General features: G+C 41.4%; 1 protein-coding gene across 6 annotated transcripts in view; it reads left to right on the forward strand.

The window, feature by feature from the left end:
- Positions 1-25,636, forward strand: part of ift80 (intraflagellar transport 80 homolog (Chlamydomonas)) — a 240,378-nt gene that overhangs the window by 48,599 nt on the left and 166,143 nt on the right. For all 6 annotated transcript variants that reach the window (XM_060834188.1, XM_060834191.1, XM_060834192.1 and 3 more), the window contains exons 4-6: positions 5,804-5,914; positions 9,058-9,126; positions 23,572-23,681. In XM_060834188.1, coding sequence (XP_060690171.1) covers positions 5,804-5,914; positions 9,058-9,126; positions 23,572-23,681 — 290 coding nt within the window. The remainder of the gene's footprint in view (positions 1-5,803; positions 5,915-9,057; positions 9,127-23,571; positions 23,682-25,636) is intronic.

The raw sequence follows: 25,636 nt of genomic DNA on the forward strand, positions 1-25,636 counted from the left end.
GGTACAGTTTAGAAGTGGGTCATTATTAGTTCTGCATGTTCAATGCAACAGTTCGGTATTACGCATTTGTCAGAGAGCTGCACCGAAAACAGTCAGAGATCTGTGTCATGTATTTAAGTTCATATGGTGGATTGTCACTGTTAGAGTTCAAACATATGACCTATTGATATCACTGGACTCTTAACATACTGTCATTTGATTTGCTGAACCCACCAATGACAAAAGACATTGTTGACAGGAAACAGCAAAAGTTTTTCTTTTTCTTTTATATAAGCTATATAAAAGCTTATATAGCTTTTATAAGCTATAAAAACTTATAACCAAGTTTTTCTTGGCTATGTTGAAAAATAGCCAAGTGCCACATTTTTCAAAAGGTCAAAATGTGTTGGCAGAGAAATGTAACACTGGCAATAAGTGGGCACAAGCCATAATTGTATGTCTTGATGTCTTCTGCATCATACAGATGAGAGTCGATGTAGTAGTATGGGAAGACATCCGGTTATTTCTTGCGATCAGAATAATGTGACAACAATAATATTAATTTAAGATCCACAAATGACTGTGCCTAATAGAGATCTCAATATATCTTTGAACAATACATTACCTGAAACATCTGATGGAGATAGTACATTTAGTAGAGAATGTAATGGCATTGTGCGAAACTCTAAACATAGTCATCAGAGGAAAGGACAATGACAAATGATGATCCTAGTACATCTGAAATAGCACAGGCTCAAATCAACAAAAATGATGAACAGATGCCTAAAGTGCACAGAGAGCCACACAGGAGTCAACCTCCCCTGAAATGTCTTGCCTACTGACTGTGTATATGATTGTGAATGTTTTCATTGCAGGAACCTCTGATGTAAAAGGATGTTGTGTATTTGTCCAAGTATGGTAGACTATCACTGAATCTGATCATATGATCTAATTATGAGGGACCATCACTGTGTGGGGAAGACAGTTTTTTAAAAGAAAATTCATTCATGAACAGTGGGCATCGCTGGATAGGCCTGCATTCATTGCCAGTCCCTAATTACAGTAGGTCTAGATTTGTGTAGGCCAAACCAGGTAAGAACAGCAGTTTCCTTCCCAAAGGGCCATTAATGAACCAGATTCATTTTTGCCAAGAATCGACAACAGTTTCATGGTTACCATTAGATTCTGAATTCCAGGTGTTTATTGAATTCAAATTCCACCTTCTGCCATGTTGGCATTCAAACCCAGATCCCCAGAACGTCACATGGGTCTCTGGATTAGAGATAATAACACTAGGTGATCACTTCCCCATTACAGGGATTAGAACATGCTGGACTGCAGAGGGTCAATATTTGTGAAGAGGAGGGCAACTCAAATATAACAGTGGATAACGATACTCTATTTGGAGGACATAGGATACTTTGGAAGAGGTGGGGGGAGTGGAGTTGACATTTGACGTTCATCACCACCCTGACCTCAAAAGTGGGACAGTGCAACACATTCATTGGCTTGCCAAAGTTGTAGACTGGAGGCTCAGGAGGTAATGTTGGAAGATAAAGATGTAAATGAAACAGTTGAGTGGTAATGTGTGGAAACTGTGAACTGATGGTATAGTGATTGTAAGGAGAACAGCCAGGTGGACCTCAGAGAATTTCAGTTCCCTGATTGACGCTGTTAACCTGGTTCAATCAGGGATCCCTGGCTGACAGATATAAATAGGACTGTAGATCAGTGAGTGAAGAAAAAAAAGGTGTATCAGACATCCTGTTCACTCTGAGAGCTGGCTCTGAGGGAGCTGCATCAGTATCAAGTATAATGCACATGTAAATAATAAGAAAAAAAAAGAACAGGAGTGTCACACATCCTTAAAACAAAAGTGTCTACACTTGCACACATAGACCACAAGGGTGCTAGGGAAGAATAAGCACTACCGTTGTTAGGTGGGAGTGTGGGGGAAAATACAAAAGAAAAAAAGATAAGTAAAATAAATAGGACTATCAAAGATTCCATTCACATTCAGAGTTTGCTCGGAGGAAACTGGATCAGTGTCAAGGACTCTTCCCACGTGTAAACAAACTTGGTGATGGAATTCCAGCCTGTGTGGAGTCACTTCAGTTGGGTTGACAAGGAATGTAAGAAATAAAGACATATCAGGTTTAGGGGTCATTTAGATTATAGGGCTGAGCCTATGACTCATTCTGGCAAACATGACCAGTGTTGCCCTTCAATTTGCATCCAAATCACAAGTGCGTATCAGAAATGAAAAATAGCTGCCATCATGCCTAGAGTGGGCAAAGTAAGTGTTTCTTTTTGTCTGTGAATATCTGTCTCTGCTTATGAGTGATGTGAGGAATTTCAACGGGCAATTGCATTCATCAGGTACATGCATGGTGCGTGTTAAAGACCTCTGTCATCATTAAAATCCTGCATCTGAAACGCCAGCTGTGATCAACTATGTGGGATACAAATAAAAGCAAAATACTTTGGATGCTGGAAATCTGAAATATAAGCGGAAAATGCTGAAGAAACCCAGAACATCTGGCAGCATCAGTAGAGATAGAAACAAAGTTTGCATTTAAAATCCATTGTGACCTTTCTTCAGAATGGGATTCACGTCTTGACCACAAGCAATCATGATCATAACAATGCTCTTTAAAAATTGATCTCTGAAGTAGGAATAATCTGGGGCAGCACGGTGGCACAGTGGTTAGCACTGCTGCCTCACAGCGCCAGAGACCCGGGTTCAATTCCCACCTCAGGTAATTGTCTGTGTGGAGTTTGCACATTCTCCCTGTGTCTGCGTGGGTTTCCTCCGGGTACTCCGGTTTCCTCCCACATTCCAAAAATGTGCAGGTTAGGTGAATTGGCCATGCTAAATTGTCTGTAGTGTTAGGTGAAGGGGAATGGGTCTGGATGAGTTGCTCTTCGGAGGGTCGGTGTGGACTGTTTCCACATTGTAGGTAATCTAATCTAATCTAATCATCGGTGATCTTAAAAGTGTTACTTGTGATTAATCGCAAAGACACCAAGGTCTTGTCGGTTGCTCATGGGTAAGCAGCTGATTTCCTCCCACTGTTGATTGTATTTGCTAACATGCCCTTAAGTGCAATGCTGCCCCCTTTATTGAATACTTAACAGGATGACTCTCCATATGCTAAACACTTGCATGGAATGTGAATGCTGACTGCTCAAGTCACAGAGAATTGATCTGTTTCCAGTATTACCAAAACAGATTTTGTAGGAACTTTGACCAATGGATCTAGCAACGGATAATCCGTTGCTGTGGCTGCAACACAACAAAAGCTCAGAGAAATTGAGGAGGGCAAAAATGCATTCGCAAACCCAGGGCCACTCCAGAGCAGCAAATGGCATCGACATGAAGTTACAACTGAAAGACTCTGGACCTATTGAGGGTCCTATCAGCCTCAATGCCATCTTCCCAATATGTGTGAAGTGCATCAATGCTACATACCGTGGGTGCCCTGGGACACCATCACAAAACTATGCTGTCTACTGAAATGAGACGTCGGCCTCAGAGTGGGTGGCCATTATCCCTGTGGTCATCAAGGTGGCAGCTATGTTATGTTATGCTGTTGGCTGCTTCTAATGGTTCGCTGAGGACCTGTGCTGAGTGTCTCAACTTCAGTCCACAAAAGCATTGAGGTTTTCAATGAAGCAATTTGTGCCAGATCGCATCACTTCATCTGTTTTCTCATAAGAAGGCCAGTATTATAACCCAGGCTTTGCAATCAAAGCTGGCACTATGGATTGTGCACACATTGTATTGAGAGCTCAACAAGCTTGCTTTCATCACCAGAAAAGGGTTTGATTCTATCAATGTGCAAATATTCTCTAATCATTGGTAGTCATCTTTTGAACTCTTTGCCAAGTATCCTGGAAGCTGCCATGATGCCTTTATCCTTGAGAATGCAAATTTTCCTCTCACTTCAAGGGCCAGATGCCTTACAAAGCTTGTTTCCCAGTAACCATCCTACTTGTGGTGTCAGTGATTGACCTCGTGGCCAACTAGGCATTAAATGTAGTACTGGCAGCAGAAATCAGGCATGGTCCTAGCAATGCCGAATGTATCTGCCGCAGGTGAACACATGATAGTGTGAGGATAGCCCCTAGAGGCCTGATGCATATATAACAAGATAAGAACTTGGGAGAACTCATGGAAATAAAGGCTCCATGAAACTCCCCAGGATTGACACTTAGTCAATTTTTGGGAATACTTAGTGTTACAAGTACACCAAAAAATAGCTGACTCTGTTGCTAAAGTCAAACTAATGTACAGAGTCCATGACTTCATAACAATTATTATGCATTGTCAGTGAACTAGTTGAATTTTTAAAATGATTAATCTCATTTGTTCTGTTTCTATTTTACTTGACAATGCCAAATTTTGGGAAGATTTTTGTGAGAGCATGTCAATGAATCTCTTTTAGCTCATTTGTCCATGTGGTAAAATTGGGAGAAAGTGAGGACTGCAGATGCTGATCAGAGTTGGGAGTGTGGTGTTGGAAAAGCAGGTCAGGCAGCATCTGAAGAGCAGGAGTATCGACGTTTCAGGCATAAGCCCTTCATCAGGAATGATGCTTGAGAGCTGTGATCTGAGAGATAAATGGGAAGGGGGGGGAGTGGGGCTGGGAGGGAAGGTAGCTGAGAGTGCGAAAGGCAGATGATGGCTAGGGTGATGGTGATAGGTCAGAGAGGAGGGTGGAGAGGATAGGTGGGAAGGAAGATGGACAGGTAGAATAGGACATGAGGTCAGTCCAGAGTTAAAAGGTTGGATCTGGGATGAGGCGAGGGGAGAGGAAATGAGGAAACTGGTGAAATCCTATGTGGTTTGAGGGTCTCAAGGCAGAAGATGAGGCGTTCTCAATCCAGGCATCTGGTGGTTAGGGTTTGGCAATGGAGGAGGCCCAGCACCTGCATGCCCTTGGCAGAGTGGGAGGGGGAGTTCAAGTGTTGGGCCACAGGGCAGTGGGGTTGCTTCGTGCTTGTCCCGGAGATGTTCTCTGAAGTGTTATGCATGTAGGTGTCCTGTTCCCCAATGTAGAGACCACAGCAGGAGGTGTGGAAGTGCAGGTAAACCTATGATGGATGTGGAAGGCTCCTTTTTGGCCTTGGATGGAGATGAGGGGGGAGGTGTGGCCGCAGCTTTTACAATCTTGTGGTGGCAGGGGAAGGTGCTGGGATAGGTGGGTGGTTTGGTTGGGTGGGGAGTGAGGACCTGACAAGAAAGTCGCTGAAGGAATAGTCTTTATGGAATGCAGATAGGGGTGGGCAGGGAAATATATCTCTGGTGGTGCAGTCCGTTTGTAGACAGTGGAAATAGTCGAGGATGACATTATGTATCCGGAGGTTGGTGGGATGGAAGGTGAGGACTGGGGGTTTCTGTACTTGTTGCAGTTGAAGGTGGAAGTGCAGGAAGTAGATGAGATGCTCTGTCCAAAGGTGTTTTACAGTCATGAAAAACAATTAGCAAGAAATTGCATGAGGGTTATGTGATATAATTTGAAGTATGGATGAATTGGTAAGTTTTGCAGAAGCTTTAATTTGAATGAGCGAGGTAGCATGCTGGATGGATTTGGAGGAAAAGCAGCAGAGCTAAGATAAGGTAACTGGAAGTTACATCAGAGAGTTGCAAAACAGTGGATGATATGTCCACCTATCAAGATCACGTTTGCTTTAAATACATTGAGTTTGGATACAACTGTTGTATAACCAATTATTATAATTTTTTTATATAGGTAATGCATTAATTTTGTAATGTATTTAATTTGCAAAAAGTTGATGAGTAACATTATATATGTTAAAGGCAAATTTCATCTGATTTCAAAGACTGGGCGGGTAGAAAAAAGTGTAGAAGCCCATCGTGGAGCTGTGCTGGCAGGAAGGTGGAATTATGAGGGAACTGCTTTGGTAACAGGTGAGTGAAGTATTATAAAAAACAAATTTAACCTATTTGGAATACTGTATCCTTGGGGAAAATGCATAACTGAAAGTATAATTCTTCATTCTGTATCTCCATCCACTATAGAAGTCTATATTTGCTCAAAGGTTTCAGGCATTCTGGGGAAACAGGTGCTGAGGATGGAGAAGAACATATTCCTTTTGGGCTCAAATGCACCACATGCTCCCTGAGCCAGCAATATTTTCCTCATTTTTTTTCTATAACCAATTTATTTTTTGTTGTTGAAATACAAAGCAAAAGTGCTGGAAAGACTGGACAATTTGGGAGAGAAAAACTGTTCATGGCATTGATACTATTGGTAGTGATTACCCACCCCAGGATAGACAAGAGAGAGTTAGTGGCAGGGGAAGTAAAAGATCATGAAAAATGAATGAAGAGGCACAACATGTCAATTCCAGTGGTTCTGGCACAGAAACACTGTTACCAGCACCTATTGTTTCAGATAAATTGAGGACCAGGGTTAAATTTGAAATAGGGTGTTGTCATGCTACTGCTGAGCTTTTGAGGAGGCTAAGCATTGAGAGGTCAGAGTAGGATTGAACTCCAAAGATTCACCATAAGCTGAGTGAAGAAGTTCCTTCTCATTTCAGGGTTTGTTGGGAAGTTGATGTAAAGTTGTAAAATGGGGGAAAATTTGGTGAAACTAAATTCTATTGTTTTAGTGTATAAGTGTGACCATTAGAATTTTATTTTATTTTATTTGGGAATATATAATAATTCGAGGAGAATTGTTCACTTTGTTAGTGGTTCTGTTAATCTGTTCACTGTTGGAGTTAGATAAATGAATTGTTACTCGTTGATTATAGAGTGAGTGAAAGGATTGCATTTCATTAAACAACTCCTTTATAACAGATTCGGGGAGAGAGAGGTAGGTTATACCACTTCTTTTAGCAGATTGTAAGGCAAGAAGAGCCTCTGTGACTGTTTTGATTTTAGTTATCGGGGGGAGGGGGGTTGACCTCCGCTTTATAACAGTGCTAAAAGACCTACACCTAATTTTGACAATAGCCAGGTTTTAGATCCCACAGCCAAGGGGAATGTCTTTGCCGTTGATCTCTAAAAATTTAATGTTTGAATGAGATCACCTTTCATTCTTCTAAACTCCAGAGAATGTATGCTCAGTCCAGTTAATCTTTCCATATTTCTTTGGCAAGTACTTTCCTTTGGTAAGTAGACCAAAATTGTACACAATTATCCAGTATGATCTCACCAAGGCTTATATATTTGCAGTGTCATCTTTAGTCTAAAATTCTCTGTTGTTAACACACTTGCAGAAAGAACAGAGATGTTAGGTAAAGTGACTACTTATTGTATTTGCTGTCCCCAGTGTTAATAAGTCCACTTTGTACACAGCATTTACAGCCCCAGAGTTGGATGAAGTATAAATAGATCTCTGTTTTATTTGCAAAAGGTACATTAGTTCTGGATGGCAGGGAGACAGCACTGAAAGGGCAGATGTTACAACTCCTTGTATGGAGATTGCCATAGGATGCAATGGGTGTTGAGGATAAGCCAAAGTTTTATGGAGGAAATGGCCTTTTTTGGAAAGAGCCTGGAAGGAAAGGGGAAGTAAGGAAGTCTTTTGCTCAGGGAATCATGCCTGAGGAGATTGAAATGGCAGAGAATGATTCGTATAGACGGGAGTGTGCGAAATGGGATAAATGCTGTCAAGCCTCAGTCTTTAATGGTGGAGAGGAATCCTTGCAGAAACAAAGAAGTAGGTTTCAGAAATAAAAGCAAAAGAAAATCTTTCGGCATCAATGGTAATCTGCTTTTTGAGCTCAAGCTCTGGTTTTAATGGTAGTAAATTTGGAATATATTTAACAGATGAAGAATGGAGGTGAGTCGTCCAAGGAAGTAGTGTGAAGAGTACTGAAATTGAGGCAGTTATGGGAGCTAGCGGCTAGTTCCTTGCAACAGATGTTTTGTCAGAAAAAAACTGATATTGCCCTCTCGCCTTTTAAAGGCAGCAGCTTGATTATGCCATTCCATTTGCACAGCACGAGACTTAACTAATGCAGAACTGTGGGACTCCATTGCTCCGATATAAAAATTGGTTGTTTCCTTGCACCCAAGAAGATATTTTGAGCAAAATATCTGGAAGTTGTAACAGTTAAGAGCAAATTACTTTAAATGGTAGAGTCTATACTGAAAATAAAATATACTCAAAATCCCCAAGTCAGGCAGCATCTATAGAGAAAGAGAGAGAGGGAGCAGGCTAATGTTTCAAGTCTGGATGACTCTTCTTCAGAGGTCTGCCAGATGCTGCCTGGCCTGCTGTGATTTCCAGCATTTTTTTGTTTTCAGTTGCAACAGTTAGTCTGCCTTCACACTTGTTTGCAATGTTCCATAGTATTTACAAGAACAACTGTGAAATCCAGTAAAAGATTATTTGACAATTTTCAGTCTTGTTATAGTACCATTTTTTCTAGTTCCCAATGCGTGACTGTTTTATGAAAATGCTTCAGTTTAGTTTGTTTATGCAGTAATCCCTAAAAGACTCTCCTTCCCTAGCCATTGCAAACCGACCAACCTCGAATTTGATCATCATACAATGGCTACAGGATGACACTGCTCTTCAATGTTACTTGTTATTACCTTGCTCTATAGTCAGTAATGATTACAGATATATACCTGAGAGAGACTCCGAGTGACTAGAAATATTACATGGCACGTTAATTAATTGAAACTAAAGGGCTCAGTAGTTAGTACTGTTGTCTAACAGCACCAAGGACCCGGGTTTGATTCCTGCCTCAGGCGACTGTCTGTCTGTGTGGAGTTCGCACATTCTCCCCATGTCTGCGTGGGTTTCCTCTGGGTGCTCTGGTTTCTTCCCACGATCCAAAGATGTGCAGGTTAGGGTGAATTGGCCATTCTAAATTGCCCATAGTGTTAGGTGCATTAGTGAGAGGGAAATGGGTCTGGGTGGTTTCTCTTCGGAGGACTTGTTGGGCCGAAGGGCCTGTTTCCACACTGTAGGGAATCTAGTCTAAGCCTATGAACACTTTTAAATCATACAGAAATTCACTTGCAAGTAGAAAATCAATCTGTTTTCTTTTACTTTTGCATCTAATGGAATATTATTTGTACTCCCAAAGTTGGTGAAGATGGTCAAATTAAGATTTGGTCCAAAACTGGAATGCTGCGATCCACAATGGTACAACAAGGTAGGTTTTTGAATTACAAGATTCTTCTGGATATGTAATTGGCTTTTAGTGGTAGTTCAGCAATGGCAAGGTAATGCTAAATTAAGTGCTACATTTTAAAAATCGAGCACAGGACAGTAGAGTGGTGCTGGAAATGCACAGCAGGTCAGGCAGCATCCGAGGAACTGGAAAATCGACATTTCAGGCAGGAGCCTTTCATCAGGAATCCTGTCTGAAACGTCAATTTTCCTGTTCCTTGGATGCTGCCTGACCTGTTGTGCATTTCCAGCACCACTCTAATCTAGACTCTAATCTCCAGCATCTGCAGTCCTCTTTTCACCTAGTATATTCATACATTTCAGTATTTAAGCTCTAATTTACTGAGAAATAAAGCACAATTTCCCTGTTCCTACACTTGGGTCAACACTGTTTAATTTCAAAAATATGCTCTATTCATTAATTATCTATATGTAAAAGCAAAAAGTACTAATACAGTGGAATTGTTACATTCCTCATTACAGCTTTAATTCACTTGCAACAAAAAAGGCATTTTCTAAAAATAAAAGGAATCCACTTACATTCCCATTACGGCTACAATTGTATCTCAAAACATAACAGACCCTCGTTAGGTTTTAGCAAAAAGACTTGGGTGGTCTTTTCCTGCAGTGACCATTTTAGTGCATTCCTCAGCACTTACACCTAGACGTTAGAATTGGTTGAGGTCAATTCTTTGCACTGGAAGACCACCAGGATTCAGGCAGAACAAAGAATGTCTTTCATTGAGTTGATGATCCTCTAGACTCAGGAGATGTTTGTCTTAATGTGAATCCTGGGCAATAGCTCATAGAGCAGAGCCCTGCATCATGAAGGCGTTTGAAGGAGATGTGTGACAGTCTCTTCACCACTGCAATCATCTTGAGGACAGCGTGTGGTGGTGCAGAGTCCAAGCACACATGAAGGATCTGATGCGTAGAGTCCTGTTCACCACCAGCCAAGCTACATCTTCGTGTTTGTTAGAAAGTTTTGGTGATGAGGCGTTCTGCCAAATAACTTTGTCAGTGCTGAAGGAACCATTTTCTACTTTCCCCACAGGTGACATTGTGAGCTGACCACTGCCTGACAGACCTATGGTCAAAGCCAGGTGATACAGGATTGTCCAACTACTTTGTCAAGACTATCCTTTGTAACACTGGGATAGATAGATCATCAGTTACACTTGATGTTTGTGTACCGAGGGTCTACACACAGCTCAATGCAGCCGCACACAAAGGTGACCATCAGGATGAGGGTGCTGTAGGTACGTTCTTACCGTCCTGCCCCATCCAGACCTTGTAAATGATGTCTCTGCAGACATGGCTCATCTTTAACCTCTGGATGAAGTGAAAGATGGTCTGGGTGACCACTGCAGCACAGGCTCAGTGATAATTCATCAAGCCCAATTGGTGTGACCTGATGAAGGAGACAATAACTTTGCCATGTAAGGAGAAGTATATTTGGCGGCTGATTCTTCTTGATACATCTTCCACAGTGTCAATTTGGTATTGGGAGCAGATTGTTTACAAAGCCATTTCTTTTTTTTCTCTTGGATGGTGGACAGTAAGGAAAACAGCGAAAAACATGAATATGTACCCATCCAGATGCATTTTAAATGTTGTAATTGTACCAGCCTGCACCACTTCCTCTGGCAGCTCGTTCCATACATACACCACCCTCTGCATGAAAAAGCTGCCCATAGATCTCTTTTTAAATCTTTCCCCTCTCAACATCTTGGAGGTGAACATTTAAACAAAAAAGAACTGGACCAGCTGTATGAATACTGCATCTCCAAGAGCAGGGCAGAGACTGGGAATTCTGTGGCAAGTAACTCACTGCCTTACTTCCCGAAGACCATGCACCATCTACAAGTCACATGTAGAATGTGATTGAATACTCCCCACTTGCTTGGACTAATGCAGCTCCAAGAATACTGAAGACGTTTGACGCCATCCAGGACAAAGTAAATCACATGACTGGCACAGAATGCTGCTCTTTGCCGATGAAACCTTAAGGGTATCCTTGGAGTGTTGCCTCTGTCTACCTGAGGCTCGCCTGCTGTTTTGGAACTGGCAGTAGAGTGCCTTCTTGGGGAGTCTTGTGTCGGTCATGTGGACAATGTGCCAAGCCTATCGAAGCTAATCAGGAGTGGTCAGTGCTTTGATGCTGGGGATGTTGGCATTATCTATGATGCTGGTGTTGGTATATCTGTCTTCCCACAGATTTGCAGGATCTTGCGCAGGCAGCATTGGTGGTGGTATTATAGTGCCTTGAGGTGTCTACTGTAGACAGCCTGCTTCTCAGAACCATATTGGAGGGTGGAAACAACCAAGGCACAGTGTTCCACATACTGCGTACACAGGGTATAGTTTGATCCATGACTAGCATGGATTTGCCCATAGAAGTTGACTTTCATGTTGAACATAACAAGCATTTACTTAGGAGCTTTGGATAATTTTGACCTATTTGTGAGAATCATAACTCTGTAGTATGTCATAGTGGAGTACATGATGGTGATAAATGTAGTCATTTCAATGATTCTACACAACTTCTGTAATTGATTTCTTATTTTAATCACCAAACAGAAATTAACTCAGAACATACTTAAGTCTCCTTCTGCTTCGGTCTCAACAGAACTGTTGAATTCCAGTCAGTATTAAAAGCCTTCTGTTATACATTAGCATTCCAGAGTGACAATGTGTTAATTTTTGCATGCTTTTGACATGTGCTTTCATTGTATATGTATTGCTTGCTACTGGCCATAAATTACGTAATAAGAATTATTTGGAGTCTATCATCTTGGGACTTGTCTCTCTTGTTTCTGGTTATGAATCCACAGTGTCCACACTGAAACCAGATGTTAAAGATTTGCCATTGGAATGAACATTGTTTAGTATTTGGAGTGTAATCAGTATAAGGGAGGGAAATAAATTGTGCACCAACAACTTAAACTGTAGTCAGAAAGCATATTAATTTATTCTGTAATCTACTATTGGATTGCTGAAAAATGACGTTTTTTTTAAGCTTTTCAGTTTCATCAGGATAATCCACAAGAAATTCCAAATTAAAAGTAAGAAACATTTGTACAGTGATGGAAAAATGCAGAGTGGGTAGCATGTAGAGTTTTGTCAAGGTGTTGCTCTAAAGAATGTACCAGTTACTGATGACTGACAGTTGACTGCCAAGCTTTGATTAAACAATGCAGGTCAAATCTGATTGCCCTGAGAAATTAACCAATACATCTATTTATTAGAGTCCACTTGTGTCAGTACTGTCATCAGTATGTTGATATTTCTTACGAATGAAAATGTCTTATAAATGCGACATGAAAAATGTTGACAAATATGTCTTTTTTTCAGCAATACTCAGGTTCTATACTACCAAATGACTAGTTCTTATGATAGTTGGCTGTAGATATATTTGGCATGTAAATGACAATCTTGCAGAAACTAGTTAAAATGTAATTAGTAAACAGGAAATCATCAACTGTCTGGTGGAGGGGGGTGGGGGCAGGGGGGAATATTTCTTGAGCTCAGAGTAACGCTTTTGGATATGTAGCTGCTGATGTTCCTGAGAGCTTTCATATCACAGAAGAGAATGTTGGGCTGGATAGATAAGCATTTATTTGCTTTTCTACGTTTACCACCTTCATATAGAAGAACAGTGCCAGCAATGATTAAACAATCTAGTACTGGAAAAGGACACTTATACAAAGAAATGTCAACTCACTGAGTATCCAGTTTCAACAACATTCAAGAAGTTCTTTTCCATCCAAGATAAAACAATCATCCAGCTCCTTTCCACATTGATGCACAGTGACAGCATTATGTACATTCTACAAACTGTACTGCAGCAACTCATCAAAGCTCCTTCAAAAGCACCTTTCAAACCCACAACCTTGACCAAGTAAAGCTGAGGATAAAGTTGCCATAGTCTTAGATGACCACTTGACAGTCGGTCTCATTAGAGAGAGACGATTGGTAGTGAATTTAACCTGAGGTCACTATGCCTCAGGCGAGGGTTGAGGCTGAGAAGGTATGACCTTCATGGTAACTTCAGCCAGTGCCAAATAGAAGGACAAGGGTAGCAAACAAATAAGAACACCTACCCACCTGCAAGTTTACCTCCAAGCCAATTAGAACTATGTTTCTATTCCTTCACTGTTGTGTCAAAATTCTGGAACTTCCCTCCTAGTTGTGGCTGTCCCAACACACGAAGGACTGCAACAGTTTAAGTAGGCATATCACTACAACTGTATGGCAAATAGGGATCCAGAACACATGCTAGCCTTGCCAGCGAAACCCATATCCAGTGCATGAATAAAAGTACTCGCAGGTACCTGTGTGAACTGGAGAAAAAATATCATTTTATTACTTAAATTTTATTTCATAAATTCCTATATTGTAGACTGCTTTATTGAAAAAAAATTGTTTATAATTTTTATTTATTCTGATCAACACTTGGATAGTTCCAAAGATTTATGCACCATTTACGCCCAATTCTCTCCACAGTTAACTATTCTGAAGCAATGTTCCCTATAGTTTTTTTCCTGCTGCTCTGCAGACCTCTGAAGTCCACGCACCGTTGTGCCCAAAGGCACATTGATCATCATGTATGGAGCTTTCCAGCAGATGTGCAGGTTTGAGTGTATGTTGTCCTAAAGGGCTCCTGACCCACGTCCCTAATGTGTCCTGATCCATAACTGCAGGGTTACTTCAGCTCTCCAAGGGGTTACCTCGGCTATCAAAGAAGTGCACTAAGAATTGCTCTTTGCAGGGCTGATATGCACACTGGATTTCAGAGCCCAATTCTGTGGAGGCAGCTGATAATTTAAATGGGAATCGCTAGCGTGAACCTTAGCCGGACCCCAATTTAACCCTCATGAAAATAAGAGAGGCTGGTTTGAGGATAAGCATTGTGATTCTGGACAAATCCAAGTACTTTGCCACAGCTGTGATGCTATCTGTTCTGGAGAAAATCATAAAACTATTTATAGCAAATTATCTTTGGCTTTGTTAGTTTTATTTTAATTAATGGCTAGAAGGAAGTCTGGGACCATTTAGCCTGTTGCATCCACCCAAACTCTTCACTTGAGTAATCCAAAACTAATTACATTGGCTTGCTGTCTGCAAAATCCTGTATCTGCCTCAGTTTTAAATGTTAGCATTCATTTCCTTTACTGAAAATGTGTTGCTGGAAAAACACAGCAGGTCAGGCAGCATCCAAGGAGCAGGAGAGTTGACGTTTCAGGCATGAGCCCTTCTTCAGGAATCATTTCCTTAGTCTGCAATCGCTATGTTAACTTGCATCAAGGAAATCCAATCTGTAACTAATTGTTCAGGCTGAAGAGTATAGACTTTGATTCACGGACGTGAAGTAGGCTCATAGGTAGCTGATATACTATATGTGGGGTGAGACTACTCTGGCCACAGCCAGAACTCTCAAACATATGCCTTTGTTCTGCTTTATTGGGGTAGCTCGCTGGAAATTAAACTCCATTATTCTCAGTCCTAAAAGAAGTTTAAAGTCAAAAATGTTAAAATACACCAAGTCCCCAATTTACCTGTTTGATGGACTCTGGTAAACTGAAAGCATAGATTAGATTTCTGTACTTAAAGAATAACTATCTAATACCAATAAACAGTTTCTAAACATAGGTAAATAATGATGAACTGTCAATTTGTAACTCTACTGAATAAAACTCTAACCCTTTTCTAAAACCCTGTCCAGACATGCATACAGCACAGTTGCACAAAAAAAGGGTGTTATGAATGAAAGGAAAAAAGTACTGAAGAAATAGTTTCATAGCACCAATCCTTAGGAGTGCTAGGGTGTTCTTCAGTTTAGGGTGTTCTTCAGTTTACCAAGTCTTTCAGTTTCTTTCACTTCTTCACAGGAGAGACAGAGTGACTGGTTCACAAAAATAAAGTCTCCAGTTTTTAAAAAAATTAAAAACAACAGTTAACAGAAAGCAGCTCACTTGCTTTAGCGAAGGTGTTTTCACTAGAGGGAGAGAGGCATTTTTTTCCAGAGGTGCGGAAGTTTTCCCTGTAATGTTGACACCCACAAGCTGTTCAACTACCTCAGAACAAACCAGTTGTAATCAGGCTGATGACCTTTACATCCACAACTGGTTACAATTCTCAAAACAATCAGGAGTTGTTGACCGCTGAACTTTTTGTGTATTATACACTTATGCTGTCTCATCATGTCCCATCATTGACACCTTCCTCATGCTGCTTGCAAGGCAACAGTGTAAACATAATTTACAATTTGTTATAGTAACTTTTTAAAACCATGATGTGGAAGTGCTGGTGTCGAACTGGGGTGGACAAAGTCAAAACTCAGATGACACCAGGTTATAGTCCAACAATTTATTTGAAACCACAAGCTTTCAAATAAACGTGTTGGATTATAACCTCGTGTCATGTGATTTTTGACTTTTAAAACTATAGCAACTCCTTTTCTTAGTCCACAATTAAAAGTCAAGTAAAATAAGAAAGATGTCTTTTACACTTTGTAGATGTTGGACAGGCATTGGGAAATGGAAATTGAATTACTCAGTGCAGAATTGCTAGCCTCTGACCTGCTTTCATATCTGTATATTTAGTTAACTGGTCCAATTCAATTTCTGATCACTGGTATCTCCCAGGCTGTTGATAGTGAAAGGTTGAGCAATAGTACTGCCGTTGAACTTTAAGGAATGGTGGTTAGATTCTCTTCTGAAGACATGACTGCTCAACTGGTTAAGTGTGCTACGTGCTTGATGTGGGAGGTCAACGACTCTGGTGTGTCTGGTTCGTGTAAGTGTGGAACGTGTGTGCATGTTCGGCTACTGACAGAACATATTGCAGCACTGATGAAAGAACTCGAGGACCTTAGGCTCATCCGAGAGAACGAGATCTTTCTGGACAAGACCTTCAGTGAGGTTATAACACCAATCATACCAGAAGAGAGCAGACGATGAGGAAGGCAGAGAGGAGACAGGTGCAAGAGACCCTGGGGGAAGTACCTGTCAGGAACAAGTTGAATCTTTTGGAAACAGTAGAGACCGATGACACTGACACTGCCAGTTCGCAAGGTGGCCAGGTCTTGTCAATCAAAAATTGGCGTGGAGACAGACCGGAATAGTCGGACATCGCACAGAGCTGTGGTAATAGGGGACTCCATAGTTAGAGGAACTGACCGGGGTTTTTGTGGCAGCAGACGGGACTTAAGGATGGTATGTTGCCTTCCTGGTGCCAGGGTTAAAGACATCACAGACGAAGTGCAGAAAATCCTCAAGGACGAAGGTGAAGAGCCAGAGGTGATCGTACATGTCGGCACAAATGATATCGGGAAGAAGAGGAGGAACATACTATAGCGGGACTTCAGAGAACTAAGAAGAAGGCTGAAAAGCAGGACGTCCAAGGTGGTTATCTCCGGTTTGCATCCAGTTCCTTGGGCTGGGAGGCCAGAAAAAAGGAGATAATGGACTTGAACGTGTGGCTGGGGAACTGGTGCAGGAAGCAAGGATTTAAATTCTTGGATCACTGGGGTATGTTTTGTGGTAAGCATAAATTCTACGACAGAGACGGTTTGCACCTTAATAGGTTAAGGACCAGCATTCTGGCAGGCAGGTTTGCTACTGCAACACAGCTACGTTTAAACTAAGTAGGGGGGGGGAGGGGACAAACTGGATGTTTAAGAAGGAAATTGAAGGGAAAGTTAGAACAAGGGAAGTCAAGAAAGACAACTGTATCAATGAGGCAGAAAACTCAGAAAGGGATCATGCTGTAAGGTTGAGTGAAATAAGAGTTGATGGGAAGGGTGAAGGCAGTAACAAATTAAAAATACTATATATGAATGCATGACGCATTAGAAATAAGATGGATAAGCTTGAGGCTCTTTTGGAAATTGGCAGTTACGATATTGTGGGAATAACTGAGACGTGGCTTCAAGTGAACAGGGCCTAGGAAATGAATATTCAAGGCTACACGTGCTATCACAAGGACAGACTGATGGGCAGAGGGGGTGGGGTGGCCATGTTGGTACGGGATGATAATCAGTCCCTTGCGCAGGGGGAACCTAGAGTCAGGGGATGTAGAGTCAGTATTTCTCAGCTCTATCCACACTAAGGGAAAAAAGATCCTCTTGGGAGTTATCTACAGGCCCCCAAACAGTAGTCTGGAAGTCGGATGTGGGTTAAATCAGGAGCTGAAATTGGCCTGTCGCAAAGATGTTACTGTAGTTGTTATGGGGGATTTCAACATGCAGGTAGACTGGGAGAATCAGGATGGTATTGGACCTCAAGAAAGAGACTTTGTGGAGTGCCTCAGAGATGGTTTCTTAGAACAGCTGGTGCTGGGGCCGACCAGGGAGAAGGCAATTCTGGATCTGGTATTGTGCAACGAACCAGAATTGGTCAGGGAGCTCGAAGTGAAGGAGCCATTGGGAAGTAGTGACCAAAATACAATAAGCTTCAATCTGCAATTTGAGAGGGAGAGGGTACAATTGGAAGTGACAATTTTTCAGTTGAATAAAGGAAACGATGGAGCTATGAGGGAGGAGCTTGCCAAAGTTCAATGATGCAATACCTTAGCAGGGATGACAGTGGAGGAACAGTGGTAGATATTTCTGTGTATAATGCAGAAGTTGCAGGATCAGTTCATTCCAAAAAGGAAGAAAGATCCAAGGAGGGGGCATAGGTGGCCGTGGCTGACGAAAGAAGTTAAGAAATATAAAGTTAAAAGAGAAAAAGTATAACATAGCAAAGATAAGTGGGAAAATGGAGGACTGGGAAGCTTTTAAAGAATAACAGAGGAATACTAAGAAGGAAATATGCAGAGAAAAAATGAGGTATGAAGGTAAACTGGCCAATAATATAAAGGAGGATAGTAACAGCTTTTTTAGGTATGTGAAAGGCAAAAAAAATGGCTAGGACTAAAATTGGGCCCTTGAAGACAGAAACAGGGGAATATATTACAGGGAACAAAGAAATGGCAGAAGAATTGAATTGGTATTTCAGATCGGTGTTCACTGGGGAAGACACAAGCAATCTCCCTGAGGTAACAATGGCTGAAGGACCTGAACTGAAGGGAATTTATATTTGTCAGGAGTTGGTGTTGGAGAGACAGTTAGGTCTGAAGGTTAGTATGTCCCCGGGGCCTGATGGTCTACATCCCAGGGTACTGAAGGAGGTGGCTCGAGAAATCGTGGATGCGTTGGTGATTTATTTTCCAGAGTTCGATTGATTTGGGATCAGTTCCTGTGGATTGGAGGGTGGCTAATGTTATACCACTTTTCAAGAAAGGTGGGAGAGAGAAAGCTGGGAATTATAGACCCGTTAGTCTGACCTCCAGTGGTGGGAAAGATGCTGGAGTCTATTATAAAGGTTGAAATTACGACACATCTGGATAGTAGTAACAGGAGAGGTCAGAGTCAACATGGATTTATGAAGGGGAAATCATGCTTGACTAATCTTCTGGAATTCTTTTGAGGATGTAACTCTGAAGATGGATGAGAGAGATCCAGTAGATGCAGTGTATCTGGACTTTCAGAAAGCTTTTGATAAAGACCCACCTAGGAGGTTAGTGAGCAAAATTAGGGTGCATGGTATTGGGGGCAAAGTACTAACTTGGATTGACAGTTGGTTGGCTGACAGGAAACAAAGAGTAGTGATAAACAGCTCCATTTCGGAATGGCAGGCAGTGACCAGTGGGGTACCGCAGGGATCAGTGCTGGGACCGCAGCTTTTTACAATATATATTAATGATATAGAAGATGGTATTAGTAATAACATTAGCAAATTTGCTGATGATACAAAGCTGGGTGGCAGGGTGAAATGTGATGAGGATGTTAGGAGATTACAGGGTGACCTGGACAAGTTAGGCGAGTGGTCAGATGCATGGCAGATGCAGTTTAATGTGGATAAATGTATGGTTATCCACTTTGGTGGAAAGAACAGGAAGGTAGATTACGACCTAAATGGAATCAATTTAGATAAAGTGGCAGTACAAAGAGATCTGGGTGTTCTTGTACACCAGTCAGTGAAGGTAGAAATGCAGGTACAGCAGGTAGTGAAGAAGGCTAATAGTATGCTGGCCTTCATAATAAGAGGGATTGAGTATAGAAGCAAAGAGGTGCTTCTGCAGCTGTACAGGGCCCTGGTGAGACCACACCTGGAGTACTGTGTGCAGTTCTGGCTCCAAATTTGAGGAAAGACATTCTGGCTATTGAGGGAGTTCAGCAAAGGTTCACGAGGTCAATTCCTGGAATGGCGGGATTACCTTACACTGAAAGACTGGAGCGACTGGACTTGTATACCCTTGAGTTTAGAAGACTGCGAGGGGATATGATTGAGACATAAGATTATTAAATGATTGGACACTCTGGAGGCTGATGGGTGAGTGCCGAATCAGAGGACACAGCTTAAAAATACGGGGTAGACCATTTAGGACAGAGATGAGGAGACACTTCTTCACCCAGAGAGTGGTGGCTGTGTGGAATGTTCTGACCCAGAGGGCAGTGGAGACCCAGTCTCTGGATTCATTTAAGAAAGAGTTGGATAGAGCTCTCAAGGATTGTGGAATCTAGGATTATGGAGATAAGGCGGGAACAGGATACTGATTAAGGATGATCAGCCATGATCATATTGAATGGTGGTGCAGGATCGAAGGGCAGAATGGCCTACTCCTGCACCTATTGTCTATTGTCGGAGTTGGTTATTGTCCAGCACTTAAGTGATGCAGATGATACTTTCCACTTATCAAACCAAGCCTGGATGTTGTCCAGGTCTTGCTATATGTAGACACAGATTGCCTCAAGATCTGAGGTGTTACAGATGGTAGTAATTTGCGCAGTCATCAGCAACCATTCCCACCTGACCATATGATGGAAGGAAAGTCTTTAACAGTAGCTGAACATGTTTACATCTAGGACATTACTCTGGAGAGCTGTTGTGGTGATGTCCAGAGGCTGAGGTAACACCACAGCCGTCTTCCTTTGCGCCAGATATGAATCCAAACAGTGGAGAGGTACCTCTTTCCCACCAAGAGTCCAATTACTATGAGTTTTGCTATGTCACCATGACACCACAAATTCTGCCTTGATGTCAAGGGCAATCACTGTCACCTCATTTCTGGAATTGCATTTTTTGTTCATATTTAGTCCAAGCTGTAATGAGGTCAGGAGCCTTATAGCCCAAGCAGAATCCGAACTATTTGGCATGCAAATAGTCCTGTGTTTTAGTTTCACCAGATTGGATACAATCTTAGGTATGCCTGCTTCTGATTCTGCCACCACTCCTGCATCCTTGACTGAACCATGCTTGATCTCCTAATTTGATGGTAATAATAGATTGAAACATGTTCCAATGAGGCTTCAGGATTTGGTTGAATCCAATTCTGCTGCTGCAAAGGGCCCACAACACACATATGAGCCCAGCTTTGAGTTGCAAAAATTGATCAAAATGTGCCCATTTAACACAGTGGAAGGGCATCCTGAATGTGAAGTCAGGATTTCGTCTCCGCAAGGACAGTCACACCAGTGACAAATGTGAAGAAGAAAAGCTCAAGCAAATTTTCCCTCCTGATGGTTCTCTTGCTGCAGGGCCTGTCTGTACTGAAGGTCTCAGTCAGTTAGTTCTGTTGTGTTTCTACCAAGTCACTTTTGGTGCTGGACATTACAGGTGGCATCCTCTGTATTTCCTTCAGATCTCCCTCAACATAAAGTACTACTGATTCATCAGCCAAGGGTGTTGTGGTAGGTGGTTACCAGGAGGGGCTTTTCTTACCTGTGTTTGATCTTTGACTTCAGACCCCATGAAGTCTATGTTGAGGACCCCAGGATAACTCCTTCCCAGCTATACTACATGGTGTTCCCATGTATCCGCAGCCCTTGTCCTTCTAGATGAAAGTGGTTGTGTGTTTGGAAGATGCTGACTAAGGAGATTTGGTGAATTTCTGCAGTTCATGTTGTAGATGACAAACACTGCCTCTACTGAGTGTTCGTGATGGGGGGGGGCGGGGGAGTGAATGTTTAAGGATGTGGTCCCAATCAAGTGAGCTGCATTTTCCTGGATTATGTCAAGCCTTTTGAGTGTTGTTGGAGCTGCACCCATCAAGGCAAGTGCAGAGTATTCCATCACACTCGTGACTTGTGCCTTTGTTGCTCATGAATAAGCTTTCGGCAGACAGAGGATGAGTTACTTGCAGCAGGATTCCTATCCTCTGTGTTGCTTTTATAGCCATTGTTTTTATATGGCAAGTCTAGTTCAGTTTCTGGTCAATGGTAATCCCCACAATGCTGTTAACGGGGTATTCCGAGATGGTAATGACTTTGAATATTAAGGGACATCAAGAAGTTGATGTTTTGTCTTGTTGGAGACATCAACTGGCATCTGTGTGGTTTGAATGTTACTGCAACTATTTATCCCAAGCATGGATATTGTCCAGGTCTTGCTTCATTTGGACATGCAGTGCTTCAGTGTCTGAAGAGTTGCAAATGGTGAAGAACATTTATAATCATTAGCAAACATCCCTAACTCTGACTTTATGAAGAAGGGAAGGTCATTGATGAAGCAGCTGGAGATGGTTGGACCTGGGACACTATCCTGAGTACTCCTGCAGAGATGTCTTGGAACCAAGATAGCTGACCTCTAACAACCACAACCATCCATCTTGCCAGGTATGATTTAAACCAGTGGAGAGTCTGCTTTGTCCAAGGAAGAGGATATATCCAGGGATGGTGATGGGGACGGTTTAGAATATTGTCTGTAACATATGACTTTGTCAGGTGCTTGTTTGTCTCATGAGAAAATGTGAAAAGTTTTGGCATAATCATCCAGATATTGGTAAAGAAGACTTTGCAGGATCAACAGGGCTATGTTTCTTGTGATGAGGCAGATGCTAGGAAATTTATTTGGTTTCATTTCTTTTCAACACTTTTTTTTCATAGCGTATTCCAAACGAGTAGCTTGATCAGCTATTTCAGAAGCAATTAAGATGCAACCACATTGCTTAGCTCGGGAGACACATGTAGGCCAGGCAAGGTAAGCATCGTTAGACACAAGAAGACTGCAGATGCTGGAATCCAAGATAAACAAGCAAGAGACTGGAGAACACAACAAGCCAGGTAGCATCAGGAGATGGAGAAGTCAGTGTTTCGGGTGTAACTCTTCTTCAGGACTGAGGTTAGGTGTGAGAAGAGCTGCAGATAAAGGGGGTGGTAGGGGCAAGGTGGTGAAGTGGGGATAGGTGAAGACAGGCAGAGAGTACGACCTGGTTGGTTAATTGGTGGAATGAATCCGGTAGGCAACTGGGATGAGAGGAAGGGAGGGGAAGGGTTTGGAAGGGACATTCTTCAATTTCAAATAACCTCCCTCCCTTCCCCTGACTCTTTCCCACCCCCTCCCCCTCCCTTTCACTCCTCCCAGCCACCTACCAGATTCATTCCTCTCATTTGACCAACCAGGTCATGCCCACTGCCTGTCTTCACCTATTCCCACTTCACCACCCTACACCTGCCACCCCCATTACCTGCAGCTCCCCTCACACCCACCCCTCGTCCTGAAGAAGAGTTACACCTGAAATGTTGACTTCTCCACCACCTGATGCTGCCTGGCTTGCTGAGCTCTTCCAACCTCCTGCTTATCTATCTAAGCATGATAGATTTCCTTGCCAAAAGGACGTTAGTGAACCATTTTGTTTCACTGACACTGGTTATCTGATCATAAGACTAGCTGTAATTCCATATTTTATTGAATTGAGACTCCAGCAGCTACTACAGTTGATTTTGACTGCATTATTAATACAATGACTTCACCATCCCCCACCTCCCCGGCCACTTGGGGTATGCCAGAAAGCATTGTTTCCTGCAAGATGAATTTACATTTAGGCAAGGTGTCCAGACTATCTAATTATTGTGGTCCTATACCCATATAATACTTCAAAACAGCAGGAAAAAAGAATAAAACATAAGTGTTCTGAATGTGCTACATTTTATGCAGAAAATGATATTATTCTGCTGGTAAACATAACTAAAAATACTATAAAACTTTAAAGAAAATATATCATTTTTTGTACCTTAAGATCTATTATTTTTAAGATGTTTTTTGTACAGAGGTACTTTATACAAGTAGGAGAAAGTGAGGACTGCAGATGCTGGAGATCAGAGCTGAAAATGTGTTGCTGGGAATGTGTTCTTCAGGAATTCCTGAAGAAGGGCTCATGCCTGAAACGTTGACTCTCCTGCTCCTTGGATGCTGCCTGACCTGCTGCACTTTTCCAGCAACACATTTTCAGCTACTTTTATACAAGTGTTGTCTACAGCAGGTGTGGTGCTACTTTACTTTCATATATTCCATATATGAAAAGATATTTTAAAAATGTAATCAAGCCACACAAATTACATCAAGTAGTAGTTACTGTATACATTATATTTATATTTTCTTAGGAACTCCAGTATATTCAGTAGCATGGGGTCCAGATTCTGACAAGATTCTTTACACCTTGGGAAAACAACTGATCATTAAGCCTCTTCAACCAAATGCCAAAGTCCTTCAGGTTTGTACATTTTAGGTTTACAAGATGTTCATGCTCTCAGTAATATGTAAATAATTCAAATGCAATATTAATTAAATGTTCTCTTTGTCTTTGCCTATAATGGTTCTGTCTGTTGAACTTCTGGATCAGACATTTCAGATTACAGATTTTTTGTTCATCTTGACAATGAAATTACAATATATTTTGTTTAGAACCCTTCCAAAAACTAGACTTTTTAAGTTTGCATTTTTATAAGGGACTATAAAACAGATCGCTATGCAAAAACTGTTCGCATTTTAAAGAAAAAACCCTAATTGGAGCGGCAGTCAATATTTACTTTTATCACAAATGAAATAAATGGCTATAAATTTGAACAATGTTTCAACACCAGTTACTGTGGTGCAAAAATAACTTTGGCTGCAAGTGCTGTACACTTCAGCTTGCCTGCTTTGAAATATGACCAATTCTGTCCTAATTAATGTGTCAACGAGCAGAAAATAGTCAATTGTTTTGCGAGTGAAATTTAAAAATTCCCAGAAAATTTGCTTGCTTGGAAACGTGCAAAAGTATTTCTACTTCTACTTTTAAGTGCAAATGGGCAATGTGTACTGAAATATCATAGCACTGATTAAATATTGACATGATTTCACTTTAACCACGTGAAACTGCCAACCAAGTTGGCGAAATTGAGCTGATAACGATGTAATCAGACAAATGGGACATCTCCAAAACCAGTGAGATTTAAAAATTGAAAAATAATTAAGAAAGAGTGACAAGGCAGCGTAATTTAAAATTCACAAATTCAATGTGAAATCAGGTACAGAAAGAAAGATAGACAGACAAAAACAAAGATTAATCACAAGAGTTTTTTAAAAGGGCAGAAAAGAGAAGTAACCATCAAAAATTTGAATAAATCTCCTGAAACAATCTGTATTAAAGGATTGAGAGTCTACTTCATAAAGAGGAAAAAGTGAGGTCTGCAGATGCTGGAGATCAGAGCTGAAAATGTGTTGCTGGAAAAGCGCAGCAGGTCAGGCAGCATCCAAGGAACAGGAAATTCGACGTTTCGGGCATAAGCCCGAAACGTCGAATTTCCTGTTCCTTGGATGCTGCCTGACCTGCTGCGCTTTTCCAGCAACACATTTTCAGCTCTACTTCATAAAGAGTTTGGTTGAAGCCATTAACAATCATCACATTGTCAAAAGTGTACTTACTTTGCTAATTGCTATGCCTAATTTTCTATAGCAAGTTTAGTGTGTAATTAATATACAAATACCATAACTTGAAAATATCACAGTTTTGTCATTGATGGGGTATTTTTTTCTTTGCTACAAGCAGCCAGCAGAGTTGCACACTAATAACAACATGCACCTTCAGATACCATTTTCAGCAAAACTCGGCCCTTGATTTCTGAGAACAGCGAAGGATTAAGTATGAGATTATTCACACAAATGTTAGTTATTGGAAATAACTGAAACTGCATTAGTATGTTGACATTATTTTAAGCAATGCAGTTTTAACTTACTGTCTCCAGTAGATGGAGTATATAATAACTTCTGTATCTAATGACACTCATTGTCTATAGAAACCTACCTCAAAGTGACAAGCAAATTATAAGTTACTGATGTAGAGAAAGAAAGGTAGAAAGTTGAAGGATTGCAAACATAGTTGAAGGAAGGATTTTTACCAAGTGTTTAAAAGAGTGTGCAAAAGTATAGGGATCCACTGAAGGCAATCCAGAAATTTTTTGTTTGGTGAACAAATATGCAATCCCCTGTGGGGAAATTGAAGAATGAAAAGCAACAGGTTTGAAACTGAAATGTACGTTTAGATGACATAAGTGATGTCATGTGAGTTGTTCAGTATAAAGATTTGAAAGCAAGCGTCAAGATCTCAAAGTGAACTAATTAGACCTTGGACCCACTGGAGCTTGGGCAAAGACAGGATACGGGGATCTATGTGAGTCAGTGGGCCGA

The sequence above is a fragment of the Hemiscyllium ocellatum genome, chromosome 13, assembly GCF_020745735.1.
Source record: "Hemiscyllium ocellatum isolate sHemOce1 chromosome 13, sHemOce1.pat.X.cur, whole genome shotgun sequence".
In the NCBI taxonomy this organism is placed as follows: domain Eukaryota; kingdom Metazoa; phylum Chordata; class Chondrichthyes; order Orectolobiformes; family Hemiscylliidae; genus Hemiscyllium; species Hemiscyllium ocellatum.